The 26,495-nt window shown below is 43.5% G+C and overlaps 2 protein-coding genes across 2 annotated transcripts in view; one reads left to right on the plus strand and one right to left on the minus strand.

The window, feature by feature from the left end:
- Positions 1-26,495, plus strand: part of LOC124259008 (IQ motif and ankyrin repeat domain-containing protein 1-like) — a 227,146-nt gene that overhangs the window by 33,755 nt on the left and 166,896 nt on the right. The gene's annotated exons all lie outside the window — the stretch shown is intronic.
- LOC124259009 lies at positions 12,874-15,522 on the minus strand. Its single transcript, XM_046693075.1, has 2 exons — positions 13,781-15,522; positions 12,874-13,518 (listed from the first exon to the last, which is right to left on the minus strand). The coding sequence occupies exons 1-2, from the start codon at positions 14,015-14,017 to the stop codon at positions 13,162-13,164; spliced, it is 594 nt and encodes a 197-aa protein (XP_046549031.1). The 5' UTR covers positions 14,018-15,522; the 3' UTR covers positions 12,874-13,161.

Consider the following 26,495-nt stretch of genomic DNA (forward strand, 5'->3'; position numbering starts at 1 on the left):
GATTCTGATGAACCGTTTATCTTCTTGTGACATCTCTGACTTTTCATCTGCTGCACTTTCACTAAAATCATGATTGAATTGATCTGTTAACTGTTGATTTAAATCTGTTCTCACATCATGCATGATTCTGTTGACTGAAAACTGTGTTTTGCTCTGACCATCACTGCTTCCTCTCATGTGACTGCTCACTGTCCATCCAAGCAATGTCTTGACACCATATGGTCCTTCATCTTCACTGTTAATAAGTTGCCATGGCTCCGTAGCCTGTGGAACATTATTTCCTATGAAGTTCAACTTCAGCATTGATTGGAGGCAAGTTTACTTCCTTCAAGTATGACAATTGTTTGAGATCCTCTTGTACATACATATCAGACCTAGAGACTGGTATCTGTTTCTGAGTGTAGACATCTGGTAATTTAATCACACTATCTCCATCCAGACTTGTGACTTTAAGATTTCTCAAAAGAAATCTGTCAACTTCTTTCTCCTGTCCCAATGTGTGTATTGTGATTTGAGACCTTCTCCCTTCTACTCTAAATTTCTTCATGATGTTTTCTGTATAGAATGTTCCTGAACTGCCACTGTCAAGGAAAGCATATGTCTCTACACACTCATCCCCACTGTCTACCTTTACTCGTACAGGGATAATAGGCATGCCACACTCTCTGTTTCCGGCCCTAGTATCCTTCGCATTACAGACAGTTACATGATTACTTGCAACTTCCTTTGGAGCAGATGAACCTGCCGGGTGAAGATTATTCTTGTTAACAAAGTGCAATAATGTAGCATGTGTTCTTCCACAGAGTTCATGAAAGTTTCTTGGTACAGTCTTTACTTATGTGCCCATGGTTAAGACACCGAAAACAAAGGCCTTTGGACCTAAGGATTGTTAACCTCTCTTCATTTGGCTTGTTGAGCAGTTGCTTGCACATTTCCAAGGAATGTTCTGTGAGACAATATAGACACGGAGATCTAAAAGCACTTTTACTCCCATTTGTCTGCTGCTCACTCGATATTGTGTGATCTGTATTACTCTCCGATGTATTCCTTTCAGATTTTTCTGTGTTTCGGTGACTCAAACTTCCTTGCCTTGGAATTTTCAACTTCTGATAATACTGTGGTAAAGCTTGAACTTTTGTATTTGCTTGTTTTGGTTGGTTGTAGCCGTACAGTGGGTTGGATATTATCTCTGTATGTTCCTCCACGAATTCAACAAGATCTATGAAATCAGCATATCTTCTTTGCTTTTCTTGGATTAAATGGGCTTGCATTCTCCATCTCTCCCTCAGCTTGAATGGTAGCTTCGAAACAAGAGTTCTCAAGTTGATAGGGTGATCTAACTCTCTCATATATTCAATATTGGTCATGATGTTCTTACATCCTGTTAGAAAGAGTGAGAAACTGTTCAATGCCTGAACATCTTCTGATTTCACCTGCGGCCCATTCAACGCTTTCTCGATGTATGCTGAAGCCACCTTAACTCATTAAGGCCGAGAGACGCATATATGGGGCAAATTAATCAGCTCCTCACAGCGAGTGACGTGTTTATGGGGCAGGTAATTAGCAGTTTCTCACAGCGAGAGCCCCATACAGTAGTCAACAGAAAGCACCTCTTAGTCAGCGAGAGACGCACATGTGTGTTGTACTTTTAAAAATCGCACTGTACATATTATTTCAACCATTTTAGCAGTACTGAGCAAATGTTAGCTTTTCTTACAAGAGATCCCACCTTTAGTATCAATCAGAAGAAGTATTTAAAGTGTTTTGATAACAATTGCTAATCATTATCATAGGCTTGTACAGCGTTCAGCAAATGAACGCATGTCGGCTAGAAAGGGGATTATGATGTTTTTACAGAGGTAAGTGCCTGGTACTCTTCCTTGGGAATGGATACTAAAATACTTCGTATGCACCTTGATTGAATTAGATGTAATGGTTTAGAGGTTACTAAAAATTATATTTCCTTCAACTACCTAATAAATAGGAAACAATATATGAAATTTCAAGGACATACAAATAATTCAAACACAATAGAATAGTTTGAATTTACTTTTTAGGCATCATTACGTTGTCATGTTTGATATACTGAAACATAATGTACAAACACAAGTAATTATACATCCAAGCTCGAACAGATGAGACATAAATTAACTTACCAATTTAAAGCTTACTGAATTGTAACTAGTTATTTTCCATAATCTAAAGTTGATAATGTTACCTAATCGAATATAAAGTAATAGGTCGCGCCTTTGCATGGAATATATACATGTCAGTGTTATTACAACAATGAAATGTTTTACTACGTTTGTTACAAAAGACAGTAAGTTGGTAATTCAAAACATTGTCACACATGGACAGAAGTAATATCATAAGTTATTACATGTAAGCCATACAAAGGTATTTCAAGCATTTTTGTTCAAGCTGTTGAAAGTTTCATGTTGATTTGAATTGTCAGTTTTCTATGCAATTTAAATGAGCATTCTGTAAAACGTTTGTATTTGATCTGTGTAATTATCAAATCCGGTGCAATTATCACGTGTATCAATCAACTCAGTCTCTATTGATCCATCGTCAATAAAAGCTGGATAGTATATCAGTTACGGTATCGATACACATGCGTATAATCATTCAAGCAGATTACAGTAATGAGATAATTGAACACCTCTTTCGACCTTGAAATAACAGCCTCCGGTAGAAAGCATATGTAGTTACGTCCTTGTTGAAAGGTTTGTCCCGTGACAAGTGTAAAATAAACAGATGCGCTGTTATATCATTGGACATCTTGCTTTATGGAGTCACGCCCCTCTCTTTAATGTTTATGCATGCATGCACATCTGTAATCTTATGAACCTCGTTTGCATTCAGTAAAGATATAGGCACGCCCACCTTCATAAATATTGGGGGTGGGGACGTCAACTGCAAGTTTAAACACTATAATAATTCAGTATAGTGTCACCTCGTGAATTCTGTAATGCGTGTACTCTAGTTTGGATAGTCATTCGTATCAAGGTGAAGATTATATTTACATGTACAGCAAACCATTATGTTTTATGTACTAGTTGTGTGCATAAAATGTATATGAAAATAAATACTACCTCTACTCAGTGGTTGGATTTCAATCGCTTTGTTTTACTTATCGAAAAACACTAAAATGAGGACAAATAAACTCGCCAAAGTGACTATCTACTCCTATTTGTCTTATGTGTATATTTCATACATCGTTACCAGTGTGTATGTTTACATTACACAAACTGTTACATGATAGCTTGAGTTGATAAAGCCGAAACCCAGCATATCGACTGGTCAAGGATATAGCCAATAACCAATCTCTATCCAAGCTGCTGAGTGACCAAACGTGCTCTTCAGAAATTTCGCCCACGCCCGTCACCTGTCCTTTCCTCTGTGAGAGGTATCTCATGATACGATTGGTCGCAGATAACATATGACCAGATACTATACTGAACAGTTGAGATACCAGTGTGTATGTTTACAATACACAAACTGTTACATGATAGCTTGAGTTGATAAAGCCGAAACCCAGCATATCGACTGGTTCAAGGATATAACCAATAATCAATCTCTATCCAAGCTGCTGAGTGACCAAACGTGCTCTTCAGAAATTTCGCCCACGCCCCATCACCTGTCCTTTCCTCTGTGACAGGTATCTCATGATACGATTGGTCGCAGATAACATATGACCAGCCACTACATTGAACAGTTGAGATACCGAATGTTCTATTCGGGAAATTTGATGACGCCCTATCACGTGACTCTTTGTTTTATGTCTATGCAAGGAATATGTAGAATACATTTTGTATATGTATGTTTGTATGGTCACGTATGTTTTCTGCATTAAATCTGTATGAAATAAAGTGCAATGCTATGAATGTGCTTTGTGCTAGTCACAGACTAGCGTTATAGTACTTTCATTAAAATAATTCGTAAACACTAGAAATGTATCGGCAAAACCGCTATTTTCGTCGAAGATTACAAAGTATGAAACTAAATTCTTCTTTACAGTATGTGATTGTCATAGATGTTTTTTAAATTTAAACCTCACACAATGATATAAGAGAGAGAATTTGTTAACGTGTGTCTCATTGGTTACATACAAAGAATACATGTGTATGCATATTGTGATAAAATATAAATATACAAGCCGACAAAAGGTCTACAAGAGAAACTTGCAATAAAATTACATAAAGCTTGCAATACACGACATGTATTCACACCTGATTTCTTTCAACATATATCTTTACGACACAATTAAACAATCAGGACTTGTTTGTACGACTAGACAGTTTCCTGTGATCCCCGAAACCTGCCAGGGAAATCAGGTGTGACTAGCACTAATTAGTCTCGGCACAGAGAGTGGGCAATCAGCGAGGGCTTCCAGGTGTTGAGTAGTGATGGGGCTCTTGGGCTTAATGAGTTAAATGGATCTCCATATTTCTTTCTGAGAAGATTCTTTGCTGTCCAATAACAATCTTCTCGTCTCATAAGCATACTGCTCTGCACTAATTTGTAAGGTTCCCCTCTTGTGTACTGTGCTAAATAATACAACCTATCTTTCGGGTTATGAGTTTTTTCTTCAATGATGTGTTCAAAAGATTGCATGAAACTATGAAATTACAACGGATTCCCACTGAATGCAGAAATATCTCTATGTGGCAACTTTGACATAACTTGCTGCTTCATTAATAGTTCCATCAGTTGGTTCGGTTTGCTCAAGATATCATGTAATGATGTGTCAGACTGTGGTTTCCCTTCACCTGAACGTGGGTTTCGTTCACCTGAATGTGGGTTTCCACTATTCTGGTTGCTAAGTCTTCTAGTTGATGATTCAATGTTTCTAACATTGTTTAAGTATTCTAATCTTGGTGTACTGGGGTGTCTCTGACTGGTATGAATCTCTTTTTCCTCCTTAATGTTTGAAGGATCATCCCTCTGAATTACTTTCTGACTATCTTCACTCTCATACTGCATATATACCAGTGTTGTGGCTTCTGTAAGTGCTAATTCTGCTCTAAGCTCAACTTCTTCTTTCAAGTGTCTAAGAAGACTTTCTTCTTCCTCTAACATTTGTTTCTGTTTCAATACTGAAGAGCGTGCTAACAACTCTGCTCGCTTAGCTTCCGCTTTTATTCTCTCTTTAGAAGCAGTGGACTGTACTGTCGACTGATATCTTCTATCCGAACAAGCATGTGAAATGCTATCTTCAGGTCTGACTATATTTGACACAATATCTATGTCTAACCTCTTTTCTGTATCCTTCAGCCAAAAGTCTACTGATTCTCTAAAACTCATAAAGTCACTCCTCTCCTAGCATACCATGTTGAAGATTCTTCTAGTTCATGTGGGCTCACTAATACACTTCCGCCCGGAGAGTGGAAGGTCGCGGGTTCAATCCCCCGACCGCGTCAGACCAAAAGACGTTAAAATATGGTACTTGTTGGTCCCTGCCTGGCGCTCGGAATTAATGGGTACAACAAGGACTGGTCGGCTCGGAGTCAGTATCATGTGTCTGAGTGGGGTATTCATGCTTCACTGCGGCATGGTATCTCAGTGGGCTAGCACTATAAACCAGCTGAAGTCTGGGCTAGTACAAGCAGCCGCACATACACATACACATGCATGCACGTCGTCATATGAGCGAAATATTCTCAAGCACGACGTTAAACCCAATTCCACCACCACTAATTCACTATGATAAGAACTGTGAGCATTATCAAATGCCTGATATTTCTCCTTCAATAATGCATATTCTGTCTGAATTCTGTCATAGCTATCAAAGCTTGACATCAATTGTAGAATGCTATTTTCAGTTGAAGTAACTTGATTCCCCAATAATCTTCTATTTTCCTTCAGTCGTGTGAGTTTGTATTCTAATCCTTTCTCTGTTAACTGTCTCTTTCTACCACTTGCCTCCGACATGTTGGAAATTAATCAGAACTAATAGCAATCTTCAGCCTTCGAATTCACAAAGTTAACTGTCATTAGACGTGTCAAAGTTCATGAACTAATTTTTATACCAACGGCGTACCATTTTGAATATCCAAACACACGTGCTCTGTTACTGTCAATATACTCACACAATGCAAGCGTGACGAATGTTTTCATTTCGAAACGACAGTTCATAAAGTCACTTCCACACAAAATATGACTTGAATTATGTTAGTAACACTTTGAAATAGCATTTGTCTGTCTTGAACTTGACTGTTACCTTCATGACACTGTACTGTAGCTCAGTGTTACCTCGTGTTTTTTCTGAGTCTTCAGCCGCGTGTCGTGTTTTCGTGGAACTTTTGTGACAACTGACGGTCTGGTTTTCAACTTTTGTAGGTTCCACAAACGCAGGACGTTGTTCCACATCTTTATTCAGGCCCATTACAGTTCCAACTCATATTTACAATGCAAAACGTTTAAATTACGCTGTACACTCATTCTCAATAAATCGTTGCATTACTGTCGCCGACAGTTTTCTTTTAAAATTATGGCTATGAACTTGTCGTATGTTTTATAAAAGCACTACAACTTCATGATTCCATGCAACATAAGTTAGATTTTCCTTGTTGTCCTCAAACGTTTCAAATTTGCTTTTAATGACCAATTTTGTAATTTATTACCCACGTGGTCAACGTATGGGTAGTTGCATACTAATCTCGTACGTCACACGAGTGTCGTATCGCGTTGACCTGTGTCGTAACGACTTGACCTGAGATTCTAACGATTTGATTGGATAACCGATGACCTCTCAGTTAGGTCACGTTGTGACGGAACTACTTGTTCATTCAAAACAAACACGTGAATTCATTCATTTTACAACTTAGATGCATTGTGGGAATGTAAACATTGCGAACGTTCGGGTGTCGCTGTTTAATTGTGAGTCGAACTGAGACATTATATCCGTCGAAAAACATAAACGCAATGTTTCCACCAGTGATGTTAGCCGAGTGAAGCAGTTGCAAACCAAGAAACGGGTGCTACGGAGTAGTTTACTGTAGGAGGCTGTACGAGAGGCGATGACAACTGACATGCATCGTGACGTCGGTTACCATGGCAGTGACGTCATTAGTGTGACGTCATGCAAATATTGTACTACAGTACAAAACTCTTCTGCAACCTCTTTATGAAACCGGTTTCGGTTTGAAACCAAAAACATAACAAAAATACACTATTTTGTCAATTTAAATGCATGTAAGATGTGGGTAATAAATAAAATACCACACTTGGTCTCATTACATACGAATTATACGAAACTCGTGACCTTCCTATGTTATCTGACCTCGCTTTCGCTCGGTCAGATACCATAGGAAGGACACTCGTTTCGTATAATTCATATGTAATGAGACCTTGTGTAGTATTCTCTATGTACGTTACTGTCGCCAGGCAACATTGAACGCTTTTGCAGATTTCTAAAATCGTGTTCACATTAATAACTCATATGATTGAGGTCAATACATTTTCCCTAATATATAAAGATTCATTTATATTCATGGGGTCTCCAGTGAATGCTGATATTTCATTTTATTACACTTCATACCTGTGTCGCTTGGTTTTTCATAAAACAACTAAACATATATGAATAAGGAAAATGCTCTCTTTTGAATGACAAAAAAAACCTGTTAAATGTTGTAATAATATTGCCTTATCAATGATAAAACCGTAAAAAAACCATTATATAGCAAAACATCACCGTAATAATGTAATGAAAATATTGGACATCAAAAGTGAAAATCTTAAGGGTTATGGATAAGAATGTAATGTACGTTACCTACCACCTACCAGGAAAACAAAGTTGTACATTTTGCACACTATGTGGTTTCAATGTGTTAGAATGTGAAAGTCATGAACAGTGTAAATTTGAATAAAATGGCATCTTTAATTTTGTGTTTTGTTACTTATTCTGAATATTCGTAATGAACGTTACTGTAATGTACGTTACTGATAAATACGAAACTGCGGAGAAACACGGATTTATGCTGTAACAGCTTTACTTCTGACGTGATCAGACAACGCCATTTTCTCACGTCACGTTGACGTCAAATGAAGGTAGAAAAATCAACATTTATGAAGTTGCAAGCACTCCAAGTAAGTTTGAATTGTGGTGTATTTTGTGGGAGTTAAAGAATAGTAACATATATCCACATTTTAACGAACGTGAACATTTTTGATACATAAGTGACGGGAAAATGTACGTAAATATATGAAAGTTGTCATTTGTTAACAAACACTCCATGTTCAATTGCTAACTACAGGGAAATCTACGTTACCGATGGTAATGTACATTACCAAAATCTTATCAGCTAAAACATCATGAAATGGAATAGTTTTCTTGATTGTTAAGCAAATTACTCATAGTGATACTAAAGGTTAAAAGCATGTTTTGTGTTGAAATCACGTTTGTCAAAAATATTTGAATTTACTGATGAATTGTGATGAATGAAAAGTGCTCTAGAAAACAATGCTCAGATTTATTAATGTTGGTTGTTAAAGTGACAAAATGTGATTAAAACGACGATGGTTATAGTAATTTTGGAATTGTAATTCAAGGCAAGTATATTTTTAATAAGAATTAGCTTCACTATTGTCTAATTATGTTCTACCTTTGGAACAGTAGTCATCACAGCGACGGTAACATACATTTCTACACAGGTAACGTACATTTCCCTTGCATTAATTCATGTTTTATTTTCGTTATTTCACAGAAATGACAAAGATTCGTGCTGAAATCCAAAAAGCCTATAGAGAAAGACAGAAAGAAAAGAAAGGTGAAGCATATCTTGCTAAGGAAAGACAAAGAAGAATGAGATATTAGTATTACATACCAAGTTCAGAATTGACAACTAAAGAAAAACTTAAAAGAAACAAAGAAAACAGAGAAAGAGTGTAGATGTTTAGGAACAGAAAGAAGGCAGAGGCAGTTCAAGCAGCAGCTGTCCTTTCGCCAAGCGATACCAGTGGATATGATACTGTGGATAACATCGGGTCTCCAAGCAATGAGCAGAATGGCATGATTGTTAGAATGAACTTTCAGACATGTAGATGCGCTGGAACAAGACGTCGAAGTAGCTGTGCACTTGCTAAAGCTCACAAGACAATTTCACAGTTAAGAATAAGGAATCTTACTCCTACCAGAATGTACAAGACCATTCAAAAATGGCGTGAACGAATGAGTTCTAAAATGGTATCCTCGTCAAACTCACCTCGAAGTAGAACAGAACATGATCTGAGACTTGCCGGAATGTCTAAGGTGCAAGGAAAGAAAGTTAGAAGACAGTTGCTGCTTGGAAATGCTCTTCTTAGCGAAATAGAACAAGCTAAAACAGAAGTTGGTAGAACTAAGAACAAAGAAAAGGCTCTTCACAGTTTAATATGTGGAAAAATCATTAAGAAGTACCGTGGCTTATCTTGGCTGGCTGCTCGTACAGGGATGAATCGAAATAAGCTTTTGCTTTCAGGAAAGAAATGGACCTCAGTACCAAAACAGAAACGGTCACGAACACAGATGAAGTATAGAGAAGAAGTGATGGCATTCTTTGAGAGAGATGACAATAGCCGTCTACAACCTGGCAAAGCTGATGCGAAATCCGACAACAATGGTGTAAAGATCCAGACACGTGTTCTGACAGACTATCTTGGGAACTTACATTGCAAATTCCTGTCGGAAAATCCAGGCTTACTTCTATCTCGTGCCACATTTTGTAGAATGAGGCCCAAACACATTCTGACAACACATTTCATTAGCAGGAGTTCTTGTATATGCACCAAGCATCAGAATATGGCTCTTCTTCTGAAGACCCTTAGACGAGAGGGTGCAAACCCTGATACATTTATCAAGACACAGAGTATCAATGATGAGGAGCTTGCATCACTCCCTGCAATGGTGTTGGTAGGACATTGGAAGAGAGTTGAGATAACAGAGAAAGATCGCAAGAAGAGCGTGATGAGGGGATCAGGCTAAAACGGCCCCATGACAAAACGGCCCCAATTTTGCTTGGCTAAAACGGCCCCAAATTGGCTAAAACGGCCCCGACGTAAAACGGCCCCGATGTTGCTATCAACTATGTTGCTTGAAATGACTCCGTACAATTGCAAAAAAAAAAAAGACGTGAAATATATTTCAGCATTTATATTGACATGTAACATATATTGAAACCAGAAAAAAAATCGTAATACACTCCTTGCAGCACACACAGCAGTACCACTAACGTGCTTGACGATGTATTTGTTTTCAATTTTAGTGTAATCTGAAGTTACATAATGGGTATTAAACAAAATAACAACACAGATTCATTAAAGTACTATTGCTAATATTTGTCAAAACACCAGCTCTGTCAGGATTAACTCGACACAGAGCAACTGCTACTTCAATGTTGTTTTAATGACTGTATGTGTGACTTCATGGTATGGATGTGTTTTTAACAATTTGAATTCTGATTCTGAAATCTAATGTTTTATTTGTCAAACTTAAATTTTAGTGAATATTGTTAGATGATCTGTACAATATTCAGTTTGATTCACATGTATTATTGGCCTCATGGCCATTTAAACAGAATAAAATCATGATGAAAATGTCAAAGTTAATTAATTTAATAAGTAATTGAAAAATATGCGTTTTGATCTATCATTTATGACTAAGGACACACATTGAAATAAAACTGATTATTTTGGGGCCGTTTTGGCAAATATGGGACCGTTTTTACTTGGGGCCGTTTAGTACGGGGCCATTTCAGCCAAAGCATTTGGGGCCGTTATAGCCAATTTGGGGCCGTTTCGTCTTGGGGCCGTTCTGCTGTGGGGCCGTTTCAGCTATAACCCGTGATGAGAATAGTAGAATCGGTAATGGAGAAGACCAAGCTAATCTCGCAGCTATCTTCACAAGTGGATGATTTCAAAGGGCATGTTGAAAGAATTCTGACTCAGTATGAACAAATTCGGCGATTGAAAGAACATCTCCCTCAACATGACATGGTCGTACAGATGGACTTCGCTGAGAACTACAGCTGTAAGAGTGTAGAGGAAATTCAGAGCACATAGTGGAACCAGTCCAGTGTAACCTTGCATCCTGTTGAAGCCTACTATAAGCAGGACGACAAACTCCACCATCAAAGCATTGTTGTAGTATCGGATGATCTGTCACATACTGCAGCTGCAGTGCACGCATTCCTGAAGGGCATCATTCATAAACTCAAAAGTCTGGATCCAGAATTGAAGACTATTCATTACTGGACTGATGGACCGACAAGTCAATACCGCAACAAGCAAATGGTCTTCACGACCGCAAACCATCTTGAGATGTTTGGGACAAATGCACGTTGGAATTACTTTGAAGTAGGGCACGGCAAGGGGCCGTGCGATGGACTCGGAGGAACCACAAAGAGAATGGCAGATGAAGCTGTGAGAAGTGGACGAGCAGTTATACAGGATGCAATGGATTTCATGAAATGGGCTGAAAACTCAACAAGGAAAGATGTTCAGTTTCTGTATGTCTCTTCAACAGATTGTCAAAGGGAACAGGCTGTACTAGCTGCAAGACCAGTGAAGGTCCTCAAAGGAACATTTGCTGTTCATTCTGTCACAGGTCTCAGTAACTCTACAGTAGCAGTCCGTAACGTCAGTTGCTACTGTGAGATCTGTTTGGATGGAGACATATGTTCATCCTGGAGAAAGGAATGCCTCGCGACTGGTGCTGTTCAAAAGAATGCAGTGGAAACTCAGATGAATGATGCAGAGAGGAATGCAGCAGAGTCAAGGGCGCCCGTGATCACCCAGTCTCTGCACTGTAAGTTCAGCATTGACGGCTTTGTTGGTGCAGTATATGATCAAAATTGGTATGTTGGAAAGGTCTTAACCATCGATGACGAAGATGGAGAGATGGAGATCAGCTTTCTCCAAAGAAAGAAGAATATGTTTCAATGGCCAAACAGAGAGGATGTCATTTGGGTTTCAAAGGACGATGTCCTCTGCAAAATTGATGCCCCTGTTCCTAGTGGCAAATCAAAGAGAATGCTGAAGATAAGGGAGTCAGATTCTACCATCATAACATCCACTTTTGAGGCATAGCTGCTTGTTGTCTTCATCAAGGTTTGAGACTTTCATTTGTTTACCGTTGTTTATCATTCTGGAATAGTTTTATCATGATGTTCATCAGAAATAACTCACCAAAAGTGGTTTGTGAAAGAAAATGCAAGTGGAGCATTTTGATGAAATGTACGTTATATAAACATTTCATGTTCTTTGTTACATGTTCAAACATTTACAATGTTCAATTTGAATGAAAAGCACTATTTTGTTTTAGTTCAATCAATATGGGTAGGTATCATTGACCAAATCTATTTTTGAAATTTATGAGTTTTAGTAGTAATGTACGTTACTGATTACATTGGTTTGAAAAATGAAAGTTGCATTTGTTTAGAAAAGGTGATTGACCTTTGACCATTGTCATTAAAGACACAAATGGTGTTCCAATATAGAACAACGAATTTGGTTTGATGCAACCCTTCGTTATTTCTTAAGCAAAAAAACATGCATTAAGGTTTTATTAAATGGAAATGAAAAAATGTGTCAATAAAAAACACATGATTTCAACTGATCTTGGCGTTTTTCATACACCTCATGTTGTTGTGAAAATCATTTCTCTTGTGTTTTGTACATATGTGATAATAAGAAACATCATTTCCAAAGGTGTATGTATAAAATAATAGTTAAAAAGCACAAATCCTTCAATAAGAACCCAAATCACTTACATTTCAGGAGCAGTTTATGTGGTATTTACGTCCCAAATGAGATGCTAAGTGACGAAAAATTGAAAGCGAGTTATATCCTGTTCCTTTTGGAAAATGTTACATTAGGTATTGAATATTTTGAAAACAAAAGACTCTTTATCATAAATAAACTTTGGTTTTTCTAAGGCTGCAAATAAAAATTGCAACGATTTATTGAGAATGAGTGTGTAATACGGTTGAAAACCGTGCAGCTCTATGCCTAAACGATAGCATGTTTCTGCCTCGGCCGACCTCTCTCTCACCACTGCCCGTGGCTCGCATCGCCTCACCTCGCTGTCACATGACTGTCACATGACCCATACTCTTGTTCTAATTATAGCTTACTGCTGTCAAACAGATGCTATAACTGGCACTTACACACTCTATGAAGCATTTACTCTTGTAGCTGACTGGGAACAATTAGCTTCACACCTTTAAACAACAGTCCATCCACTGTCTTAATCTCATCACGAATGTTCCAAAAGTCTCGTACAAGTACAGGAACATCCTGCCTGTCATCTGGCCATCCAGATGGAACAATTGATTTCAACTGTTGCAATTGCACATCATTAGCAGTAGCATCTTTGAATTCTGTCACCTTTTCAGGCGTCATGGGAAGCATTGAGATGAAGTTCACTTCATAGTCAGTGTCTTCAAACCATTCATCACTTGCTGGTAAAAATGCTCTACTCAAAGCATCAGGAACTATGAGTTCTTTGCCCGGTTTGTATGAAACATCCAAGTCATATTTCTGCAAACGTAACAACATTCGTTGTAGACAAGACGGTGCTTTGGATAAGGGTTTGCGAAAGATAACCTCCAGTGGTTTATGATCTGTCTCTACTCTGACTGATTTTCAAATGGAACTTTTCGCATCCATGAAGAATTCCAAGCATTTCTTTTTCAATTTGAGCGTTCTTCTTTTGTGTTTCTGTGAGTGATATGGACGCAAAAGCCACTGATCTGTCATTCTGAGACAACATCGCCCCTAGCCCTTCTGAGCTTGCATCTACCGATAACGTCACTGGTTGGTTGACGTCATAGTACTGGAGAATGGGAACGTCCGTCACCCGGTACTTCAGTTTCTGAAAACACTGCTTATGTGACTCAGTCCAGTGCCACACAATGTCATTGGCCATTAGCTCCCTCAACACTGCAGTCTCATGTGACAATGTGGATTTGAACTTGCCAAGATACTGAATAATGCCCAGGAATCTCATTAAGTCTTGCTTACTTTCCGGTTCCGACATGTCACGAATCGCTTTGAACTTTTCAGGGTCGGGTTTGATTCCGTCCTTCGTAAGCAGATGACCCACATATGACACTTCAGACAATCGGAGTTTACACTTTGATTTGTTCAGTGTAACACCTTTCTCAGACAGTCTCTTCAGAACTGCGACAAGTCTATCATCATGCTCAGGAACATTTCTGCCCCATACCAACACATCATCAACAATGCACTCTGCACCATCGAGTCCTTACAGTATCTGTGACATAGCTCTTTGAAACACTTCAGGTGCAGATTTCACACCAAAGGGCAAGCGAGTAAACCTGTAACGTCCAAAGGGTGTGTTGAAAGTACATTATTTGGAACTAACGTCATCAAGTCTAATCTGCCAAAAACCTGCTTCAGCATCCAAGACACTGAAAACAGTAGCACCTGGCAATCTCGACATTATTTCCTCATCAATTCTCATTGGATAGTGTTCACGCTTCACAACTTTATTGAGATCTTAAGGATCAATGCATATGCGTATCTTGTGAGGTTTCACCACTGTGACCATGCTATTAACCTAACTTGTAGACTCAGTTTGCTTTACAACAACACCAATTTTCTCCATTCTATTCAGGTCGGTTTTCACTTTATCCAAAAGTGCTGCTGGCACCTTTCTGGGTGGATGTACCACTAGTGTAACTTCAGGGTTGATTTCAATATGGTGCTCTCCTGGAATACAACCTAAACCACTGAAGAATTCTGGAAATTCTCCCAAAATGTTTCTCTCACTCTCAGCAGTTTTGTTAAACAATGGTTCTTCAACCATGTTTACACGTTGCACTAATTTCAGTTTTTTTACAGGATCTTTTGCCCAAGAGACTGGGTCGCTCTTCTTTCACAATCTGAAAAGGCTCTTTGTGAACAACATTATCACCTTTAACTGTACATTGGAGTTCAATCAGTCCAAGTGTTGTCATTCTATTTCCAGTGTATGAGATTAATCTGGCACGTGAATCTGACAAAGTATACTGTCCTAGATTCAGATTGTCCAGCACTGATTTAGAAATAACATTACATTGTGCACCTATATCAAGCTTGAAAGAAACATCTTGTCCTTCAGTGACTAAAACTTCCATCCAGTCTTCATCATCACTGTCTGTTTCTACCATGCCAATGAATAAATCTTCAAACTCATCACATTGTGAATCAGTCTGTTCTAAAGTATGAACTGACTTCTGTCCTTTACCATGTGTATCTCTTCTGTCAGATTTTGAAAGCCTGGATCTGCACATTCTTGCAAAGTGATGTTTACCACTACATTTGTCACAAGTTTGACCGACTGCAGGGCACCTATCCTTCATGTGCTGGTATCCGCATGCACAACACTGGGGATACTGTTGACGAGAGTACTGTTTTGCTCTACTGTCTCTGCTTGACTTTGTCTCTAGAACTTTTGGTTTGGCTTTATTCTGATTTTCTCGAAAATTACCACCTTTGTTGATTGCATGAATGTTTTCTGTTCAGTTGCTTCTTCATTTAACACTTGCGTCACTAGCTCTACACAAATCAACTGCACGACTTAAATCTAAGTCAGGTAGTAGTATACACAATGGGGGTACTAGATAATTTCCAACAAAAAGCCTCTGTAAAGCTTCATTCACGAAATAAAGCTTTTGTCAGGCCCTTATCTCCCTCCCGCTATTGTATATACCAGTTTTGAACCCCCCAGTTAACTTCCTGGTCACTATGACCGCGAACCGACACTTTCCTGATCACGTGGCACTATTGTGATCGCCCTATGTCGTGTTGACAGGAAACAGTTTAATGTGGGCTCGTCGGCTTTGATGTCCACTTTATCTGTGTTGTAAGTTTTGACTGACCATGTTGGGTCGGTGGCTCGTTTCCGAGTGTCCCCTTCGTGTTCTCCCGGTTGGTAGAGGTGCCTCACTAGGACCCGGTCAGGTATCTGTTTCTCCTTCCCACGCAATGGTGCAGCCGGTTCGGTCATCACTGATTTCAGTTTGATAGCGTCGGCCGGTTTCTTGCCGGTGAGCCGAGTGGTTTCGTGGTTGATAGCCGACACCACTTGAGGTAGCCGCGCTACCCATTCTGTAGATCGTTTTCCCGGGTTGGCTATCTCTCTCGCATACTGGTGTCCGAATAAGCGCTCGGCCAAAGTCCTATTGAATCTCTCAACTATGGCTTGACTGCGATGAGCCCCGGCTGCGCCACGCCTGACCTGGACGCCGTGCTTGGCTAGCAGTTGTGACATGGCACCCATGAACTCCCGTCCGGGATCGACTTGCAGTTCGGTGGGCCATGTCAGCGGGCTGCGCTTGTATATGCGTTCGAATCCGTGGGCTACCTGGGCCGAGTCTTTCGCGGTTAAGGGTTCGGCTTCTTTGTAGCGGCTGGCCACGTCCACGACGGCTAGGGCATACTTGTACCTCCTGTCGTGGGGTAGGAACAGGAGGTCAGCCTGGTGGACGCTATTGGGTACGGCAATGCCGAACTTTCTTCTAGGCACGTAGCGTGGTGCCGGTAAATAGATCTGCCACAAGGCTTGTTTTTCAAGCCACGCTTTGGCCTCGTCCGGGGTACTCTCGCCATTTCGGCAAGTTTATGTATGGCGCTCGCTCCTTTCCAGTACGCGGGCTGTAGTAAATAGCTTCAAACTTTCTCTTTTTCCGTGACATCTTATATACACCTATGTTCTTGGTTCAATTTTCTCATGCCCGTACGCGTACGTGTTGATCCCGTCGATGGCTATCCAATGCTTCGTGTCCATCGGCGACAGGGACGTCTTGTTTATCGTCAGTCCGTATATCCTGTGCCCATCGCTTCTAAGCGTGTTCATTTGATGCCTGAAGGTGCGGGTCTTGAACAGGGCTGTTTGATGTGTTGTTTCACCACGTACTTCTTAACACCCTTCGCCTTTCGGATCTCACCATTGTTGGCCTTCAGGATGGAGTACATCTTGGGTCTCAAGCCTATGTACTCAGCTATGGGCGTGCCAGCACACTCGTCCTTCATCTTACCGAGGACCTTTTTTGTTAACCGTGCTGTGCATGGCATGGTCCTTGGGGTAGTCACTGGTGTCATATAAATGGATGTGTTTTACCATGTCCTCGTACACGTCTTCGGTTCGAATCTCCATCAGCAAGGAGTCCGTGTCCGTGTACAGCACTTCACGTCGGTCGCCGTACTGCCTCTTGAGCTCATTGTAGTAAAAGTCGTACATCAGGTGCTTGGAGAGGTCGAGGATGTCGAGGCTCTTCCTCATATGTTCGTCACGATATGGCTGAAATATTGCCGATGTGACGTTAAATCTTAAATCACTCACTCCTCATATGTAGAGCCACCAGATCGTCGGTGAATAACTTGCTCTGGTTGAATGCTCGTGAGCTTGTCTTCCTCTTTCGCCCGGACCAGCTTCACGGTCACGCGTTTTTGCAAATTCTCCATCGTCTTACCGAACACCAAGTTGTTCATGAGCTTGTAGAGGTTCTTCTCGAAGTCACTGGTGCCCAGCTTTCGCAGGTCCGTGTTCATTCTGATGTAGGGCTCCATCCACGAGCTCTGGTCGAACTTGAGCACCCTATGGGTTTTAGTCAGCTTCATACCCAGCGACAGGTACAGCTGCAGGTTAAGATAGTGAACGATGTACTTGGTCTTGTTCATCAAGTTGGGTACGAGTTTTTCAACGCTGGCTAGCTTATTACCCCCCACCCTCCGTTGGTAGTCGGACATCCAGTCCGGGTTCACTATCAAACGTTCTGGGGCCAGAGGTTAGGTGTTGTGTGACTTATGTAATGCTGTTGGGTACGCCAAGTCAACTTCGAGTATGTAACCTACCCGCGAATCCGGCGGTATGCTAATGACATCTATCTCAGGCACCCACTCGAATCCCCCGATGGGTAGATACTGGCTCATGGCCCAACCATACAAGTTGTTGGCGTCGAGATAGAGGAGATGATTAATGGGTTTGCTAGCATCGTAGCCCTTCACGTACTTATTGTTGGCTCTTGTGTAGCGTTTGGCAGCCATGGAAATCCCACCTCGCAATCCTTTTTCGATGAACAGGTGCATGTCGTAATCGGTGAGGAGTTCCAGCTTAACTCCGGTTTTCTTCAGCAAGGCATCCCAAGAGAGACCGGGGCTAGTGTAGTACCACGCAGGGTCGAGTTGATACTGCTTAAAACATCGATCAGTGATGGGGAAGGTATCGTTTGCTTTGACCAAACTATTGAGAGACGACAGTAGGAACTGAACCGAGTCTATGAACCTCAGGCCGTTCAGGCTGAAGGAGATATATCTCTCCATGTTGTTGGGGATGCACGTCAGGTTGCCGTCGACTTTCGCGATAGCCTGCATGATCAAGTGGGAGTCGTACCCTCTCAAGTTGTGGAAGACCACGGGGATGGTGATCGTTTTGGGGTTGATTCTGAGCTTGAGGTTGCACGCGCTGTGAGCGGCGCCTCTGTACTCCCCGGTGACATGGCAGTGATCTCTCACCGAATCGCCGTTCAGCGGGCCGTTGCACACGTGGCAGTGAGTGCTGCAGCCGTGAGCTCGCCGGTCGGCTTGGGTCATACGCATGGGAACGACGGTGTACAACCTCTTCCTGATGGCTTTCTTTTCCTCCTGCAAACACTTTAGAAACTTTTCAGCCGCGTCGGGACCCCTGTACACCACGGGAGCTTTCGTTTCCCCATCACGACCCCGTATCCGAACCCACAGGCCTCGTGCTCCTGCGTTTTGTATGTGTTGGGAGCCGGGCCGATGTCAACGGGTTTGACGAGGGCTTCGAAGTCGGCGTAAATGATGTAAGGTACGGACATCTGATTCTTGTGGTTGTCGAATTTTAGTAAATTTCGCCTTCCTTGGGCATGTCGATTCGTATGGCCGTCTGCCCCACACCTAGGCAATACTCCCAGTGGGATTCTAATAAACCAGCTCGGGTGAAACCATGCAGGCACCGTTCGCAGAAGTGACTCTTTTCTCGGTGTGCCGATTGGTCGTACAACAGCCTGCTGAAGTGGTACTTATCACCTCGCTGGATCATGAATATATTGATCACGCGGCGACCCTCCATTGGGCTGATCCTGTGCACGATCGTTTTGTTGCCTTCGTGCCCAAAGACGTTGACGGCTATATCATTCTGTTTCTCGATTTTGGTGACCTGGGATATGGGGGTGGGTTTGTCTATACCAGCCCAGTTGAGCCCATCGTCTTGGGGATAGCTAGAAGGCATGTTCGAATTAACGTTGGCTGGAAACAAGGCTGACCTGATCACTAACCTCATGCAATCGTCCCCTCTGTTTTTGATGTTGACCATGGCCTTTTTTTTCTTGTAGTAGGGGGGTAAGTCTAGGTACGATCCCCCCCTGAATGGTACGTAGTTAGCTATGTCTAGATAGAGATTATTGATTTTATCTACAGCCCACCCGGAACCCCTGTGCGTGAAGCGTTCCAGGGTCTCTCGTATTTGTTGAAGACTGGTATCGATGCACTAGTCTATAGTCTCGGCATGAGTCACGACTTCTTGTTTACCCCGGGAGTAAGGCTGAACATACCATTCTGCTGTTTATCGAGCGACATCTTTGCCGTTATTTGAAACTTTAGACTTCCCAAATCCTTTAGTTCCTCATTAACTTTGTCAGCGATCAGCGGCTTGACGTCGCCGATGTCTATGTTCTTATCCACATGCATGCGCCAGCCTCTCAGATAGTTACCTACAGTGTGTTCAGTTCGCACAAACTCTAGATCAACGATTCTGTGTTGATGTAACAGTTCAACGAGCTCAGGCTTCCTCATACGGGAATAACCTACTAACCTCAGCTCTGGGCTTCCTGTTTGAGTTGTTTCACAGTGTGGGGACGTACGGGGCCGTGAAACAGCCTGACTAGCCCAGCTTTCCTCATACGGGAATAACCCGTCAACCCCAACTCTCTGGCTTGGTGTTTGAGTTGTTTCACTGTGGGAGGAGGTTGTATGTCGAGTAATCTAAACAATTGGGGTCTCCTCATTCGGGAGTAACCCACTACACCTTGTTCTCTCGCAATGTGCTTGAGCTCTCGGACAGTAGGCATTGTTATACCCATGCGTTACAATCTCTAATTGGCCGCCAACAAGGGAGGTAACTCCTCCAACCTTAATCAAATCCCCGTCCAGCGCTATATTTAGAATAACCGTATCGATTCTGGGTTCAGGATAGCTTTCCCATTTTATTATTTCCAGAACGTTGGGGATACACGTGTATATATTAGCTGATTCAGTCAATACTTATTCTCTGAAGACATCCAGCTTTGTAGTAACAATCATTTGAAAGTTGATGTGTCCCAATTCATTTATTTCCTCTTCGAGTTTGCTAATGACCAGAGGTCTGATGTTATCAATACTACATTTACCCGGAAACTTCAACCAGCTTCTCAGGCCAAAAGCCAGGGGTGGAATTCGAATGGCATTATTATACCTAGGTGTACACAGTCTCTAATTGGGTAAGGGAGGTAACTCCTCCAGCTCTAAGTAAAACATAATGAGAGCTACACCTCCATACTAAGGGGGCGCCTACATTCGTTTATGTAGTCCTTTTTCTTGTCGTAGATAAGCTGGTGCCTGACTACGTTTGCCCCCGTGGGCTTTACATAAACAGTAGTGACATTTCACTCCAATACCGCACACGGAACACGTGTAGTTTATGAAACACCTCCTATGAAAACAGCAGTACCCCTCCATCCTACATTTCCTACCGCAGGTCTCCGTCTTCCCCATAAGTATGTACTGGCATCGGTAAGGGGCAGGTCTCATATTTGGTATACTCATATGTGGACTTAGTTTAGTTGCTTTACGATCAACGCAGTCGCTACTAGACCCAGCACGACGAAGACCAGTTCTGGGTCCTTTTGCCCCTGGGATGGTGTGTAGTACTGAGCAAGTGTGGGTTCCTCGATTGGTTCGAGCTGTTTGCCGGTTAGTAGGTAGTATTCTCTCGCTGCGTCGTCGACATCATGGAACGTTTTAACGGCATGGTTCTCACGCTGGAGTCGTTCGTTAATGTAATGGAACCTCTGCATACGTTTCTTTGCGTACTCGGCTTGCGCGGCTTGCAGTTTCTCCACGGCTATATCGTGTCGTTTTCGTTCCCGCCTCTATCTCGGCCGCGTTCGACTCCCGTAGTTTTGAGAAGAGGAAATTGCTCCCGGAAAATGTCAGGGCGTTAACTAACGCCCCGCCGACCATCATGGCGATCGTAGCCATCCTATATATGTTTCTATTTACTTCAAAGGAGTGGAGGGCTCCACGTGTAGTTACTCTTGTGATGCTTGGTTAAACCACCTTTTCTACCAGCGGCGACTCTCTTAGGGTTCTTCTTCCTGGTGACTGTAGGATTCTCCTCCTGGGGAGGGTTCCCCCCTATCGGGGTCGGAGTCACTTCTTGATCCATCTTGTATACCATTACTATTATTTTTCCCCTTCTTAAATTGGCAACACTTTGCTGTGATAATCGCCTCTGTCACCGGGGCTAAAAACATACCGTATTTGTGGAACAGCACGCAGCTGACAGAGCTCAAGGCGTTTTCAATAAACGGGTCTTTCTCGAGGTCCTCCCACTGGTAAAGTCGACGTTCCGGAGGAATGGGAAGGAAGTACGACGCTATACCAGTGTAGATCTGGGTCATAGCCGATCCTATAGTCTTTGTCATCTCGGCCCCGAGTCTAGCCTCGTATCTCGCGTACAGCTTATCGATTTCTTCGGCTGACATTTTGAGAATTTTATCGAGAGTGTAGTCCCCAAAGTATTGTTTGGCTTTACCACCAACAGCCAGCGCTACCAGTCTCTCTCGCTTGTCGTCACTCTTATCATCTGGCGGCACCAACAGTTGTTCGAACAGTTCATCACACTCCATCTTATAATGTAACAAGGAAGTTTTAGTTTTAATAATATAATACCCGATGTAGGCGAAACATAGCGAGATGAAGGTTAAGTTGCACACGACGAGCACTTCAAAAACAACCATAGAACTGTAACAATTAATTGCTAAGTGCTAAGCTTTGCTAAGTATTTGCTAAGCATTTGCTAAGCATTGCTAAGCTAAAACACCCTATAGTCCATGGGTTGGTCGGTCTTGAGCACGAGCTTAGCATGCTTAGTTTCAGCGAGCTGTTTCTTCACCCGTTCTCGTTCTAGTTTGCTCATCACATCGTTCTCTCTCAAGCACTCCTCGAACGAATCCCTGTCCTTGCAGTGGAATAAGGCCACCCATCGCGTCTGCTCCCTGAGGTCTTTCAACACTGAGTTGAATTTCTGCGTCAGCACCCAGACGCTGTGCTTTGCGTGCCGGCCAGAGAAGGCCAGGTACGATAGCATGTCTCTCTTTTTTTGTTATCTCTCGATTAGCGCTGCAGTCGTCCAGTATGAACAGCGTCGACTCCCCTTTAAATTTCATATGGTAAGCCTTCAACCAGTCCTGCAGACGTGTTCCCTGGTCGACTTTGTGTACGTCCGGGTCCGTCATCACCCAAGGTCTTCCCGTGTACGTTCTATTCATGTGCAGAGTAGGGCACATGATAACGATGTTATCAAACACATCCCGGTAGTACCCCTCCAGCATATCCAGCATGAAAACGGTCTTCCGAAAGCCCGTCTGCCCGCACACTATGGCGCAGTGCGGGTCGCGGGGTAGATCAATAGATGGCTTGCACGAATCTCCCATTGTCTATATTAAGTTGCGCGTCCATAATAACGTACAGATATAATTTCAACTTGCCAGCGGGTTGAGCCTTCTTGGTAATCTGGATGGTTATCCCCTCGCTGCCGTTGTCGATGCGGCGACCGCTGCCGTGCAATTGATCGTCGTCCGTGGATCGCATGTCCAACCATAGCGCGTACTTGGTGGTTAGGTATTCACCGATCTGCACGGAGGATAGGTCCAGGTCCTTGGCTATGTGTGGGTGTTGTTTGATAGCCGGTAGCTTTTTTATCTCATCCCACTGCTGGTATGCCCTCATACCATGGCTGAACAGCTGGTTGGGCACGCCCTCAATGGTCACTTCCACCTTTTCAATCTCGGGGTTGAAAAACTTCGCGCTGACCCTTCGGAACGGCTCGTAATCCTCCACGGGGGCGACCAGGATGACTTTCATCGATCGCGCCCGCACGCGTTCAGGTTGATATTCCACACAGTGTCGCTCTTATCCCCTACCTCTATGCCGCAGGACCCTATCGTGAGAGGATGGCCACCTTCCCCGAAAGTACTGGTTTCGAACCTGCCTGGCCAGCTCTGGGCTAGTGACCATGTCGAACTCCAGAGAGATGTTGTCGATGGCGTAACTGGCCTCATCACCATTAGGCGTACGCACGACTTTGCTGTAGTCATTAAACGTGAGCTCGTATTCCAGCCTATCACCCAGCGCAGCCTGGTAAAACGGCGCCTGTCCCGTGAGCAACTCGAAGTCGAGCGGCACACAAAACCGGCTCCGGTACGCGTGGGCGATGGCCTTTTCACCCGCTGAGATCTTGTCTAGCTGGTCTGCCGTGAAGCCGTACCCCACGCGCAACCGAGTCGATTGGCTGATGCCTTGGTACACGTCATTGACGCGTTCTCCCTCGCTTTTCCAGAGGTCCCCGTAGCAGTGAAAGACGTCGCTGTCGTCGATGCTCAGCACCTCGTTACCACTGATCTTGATAGTGGTTTTCTTGATGATGGCTCGACCTACGTTCCGCACGAGCTCGCGTTTGTCGTTGTCGGAGGTCAACGTGAGGTTGAACGTCAGTCGAACTGTGCTTGGTACGCTGAGGTCATTCTCACCCAGGTTTGGGAATCTAACCAGCAGCGTTTGGCAAGTCAACGAACTCGTGAAGCAGGTGTAAACACAACGTCGTGCCATTAGGACGAGACTATTCCAGGTTCACTATCGACGAGAACGGCACGCTGCGATTGAAGGCTCACAGGGAGATCAATCTCGTAAACAAACGCACGAGAGAACCGCTTGCCTTATCAACACTCATCAATCGCTATGGTGGGCAACAGCTGCGCGATGCACTAAACCTCATAGATTATCGGCCCAAGCTTCCCTGAAGGCCGTCCAAGATCTGCAAGCAGCCAGGGCCAAACTCAACGATGAGCCCCAACGTGCCATCGATGAATTGTTGGCCACCTACCATAACAAACCCTTACCCGGGTTCGAATTTATGTTCGGGAACTGCGGGGGCTGGACAAGGGCATGCAAACCATTCGTGGGTCACTCGTGGACAACACGGCCAAACTGGACGCTATAGACGCCCACATCGCCCGTGAAAAGGCCAAACTCGGCGAAACGGAGGATGAGTCTCTGAAAGCCACCATTGAGGAACGAATACGTAATTTGGAAGAGGAAAGGAGGACCCGGCTGGAAACGGCGTCCTCCTTCCGAGAACAGCTTCGATCCCAGATCAGCCGTGTGCGGGAAACCATTGATCGAGTCCTCTGACGGCATTGGGCTTCATCATATCAACCCTGGTCGTGTCGCTGAGTGGGGGTACACCAAGTGGTGGTACACCCACCCCACCAAGCCCATCAGGCGATGTCAGAGACTGGGTAAAAAACATCTGAAATCCCTCGGGGAGGCCCTGGCTTAACTCGCTGGTAAAGCCGCCGAAGCCCTGCCCGGCATCCTGGGTAGCATCGTCTCGTGGTTACTTAGCACGCTGTTGAAAACAGTCACGTGGCTCGGTCAAAACCTGTGGGCAGCCATCGTCGCAGTGGCGGGTCTGGTGTACGTAGGAATTTCTAACCAAATGAGACCCAAACTGACCGCGATCTCCCCGACCACCAGCAGCTTTTTTACGGTCGATGTGCTGCTGATTGGATGCCTGCACGTGTGGGGGTTGGGGCTGTGGGGGTGTGGGTTGAACCCTAGGCTCTGGGGATGGTACGACTATACCCGTTACACCGGTCGTGGGGGCTGGGACGTGACTCACGTTGATGTCTGGGTTGATACCCGTTAGTCACCGAAAACCTATACCTGTCAAACACATCTATGAACTGGGCGCCGAAATACAACCCAGCAGCGACCACAATCTTCATGTGCGGGAAATCTATATCCAGTTTAGGGTAAAACACTCCCGGTTTGTACATTTTTAAAGTATTATATAATGGGTATATATACTCCAACATGTACGTAACATTTCCAGGAATAATGAGCGGTGAGTCCATTCAACTGATGCACGCGATCGATAACACGTCGGGCCAACTCGAAGTCGCACTCTGCGATATCACCTACCTTCCGCGATGGACTAACATCAACGCCAGCAACAACAAGCTGTTCGTCAGTGGCGCCCGCACCCAGATAATCGACGGCTACTACAGTGTGTGCTCGCTAAGTGATGAGGTCTTCAAACCCTTGGGAGCCGAACTTTCATCGTGGCAGTACAAGAGGTTAACTCGGGGCACCATCCCTGAGTTGGCAATATCGGTTTTAGATATAAAGCATAATCCTGTGAATATAGGATACCTCAGCATAACTCTGCACATAAAATGACTAGCGCACAAGGTCCTGGAATGAAGTTGAAAAAATGTATCAATGTGGGGATCTCCGACCTCGGGGACACACGCGGATTAGATGGTAAACTGTACGCCTTGCAGCTTAAAAATAACATTTACAAACGCATTGAAGTCCCCTCCATCGGTAGAATCCTAGGTGATATAGTAGATACCTCAGGAGCGGCCCTCAACACTCGGTTCGACCTAGTCCGCATCGGTGATGATAGATGGTCGGTATACCCATCGTTCGGAGGCAAACTGTTCGACTTAGAAGATGTTGAGAGGACGACCGTCGCCCGAAACAAGCCATATACGCTCGTCTTCACCGACGACGACAAGTGGGTGTTTTTGCCCTCTCGAGTGGATTGGTTTCTAAACATTAGTCTCGGCTCCCCCTACGTGTTCACGGAGAACAAAGACAACTACCTAAACAAAGTCGTGAACAACGGAACCCTGCTCGTGGCCTACATCCTGGCGCAGAGACGTAGTGTAATCATCAGCCCACTCTCCAGTATGGCAGCCCACATGCTGTCGAGCAAGCCCGGGATGCAAAACGTGGCATTGCAGGTGGTGTCTGAATTCGAAGGCGTGGTCAACATCCTGGAGAGTCTACCGGCGAACTCCACGCTGGTCATCCAAGTCTACCTAGGTGAACCACAGCGCGAAGTCGAAGTCGTGAAGGGGATCAAACTCCGGTGGGGGAAACAACACCAGTATCAGGTTTGCACTGTTTACGTGCGGGTGGGTGTTGACTCCCACACCAGTCTGCAGGGGGGTCACTGTGACCGTGGAAGACACGATATCCCTCACCAAGATCTTCCTACCTGACAACATACACTTCATGGGGGTGAAGTGCACCCCTGAGAAGTTATCAGAAAAACAATTGGAAACTATCTCGTAATAGTATTATAGCAATGTCCAATCGTCATCCGCCCAACGCCACGCTTAACGACCTAGGAGACACGGCGAGGACGGCGGCTCGTACGT

Source organism: Haliotis rubra, unplaced genomic scaffold, assembly GCF_003918875.1.
Source record: "Haliotis rubra isolate DU_JTF1 unplaced genomic scaffold, ASM391887v1 Scf706, whole genome shotgun sequence".
NCBI lineage: Eukaryota > Metazoa > Mollusca > Gastropoda > Lepetellida > Haliotidae > Haliotis > Haliotis rubra.

Coding starts and splice junctions, on each gene's coding strand:
- LOC124259009 (XM_046693075.1), bottom strand. CDS start 14,017: ATGTCGGAACCGGAAAGTAAGCAAGACTTAATGAGATTCCTGGGCATT. Junction 13,519..13,780: donor ACCAACCAGTGACGTTATCG/GTAGATGCAAGC, acceptor TTACGTTTGCAG/AAATATGACTTGGATGTTTC.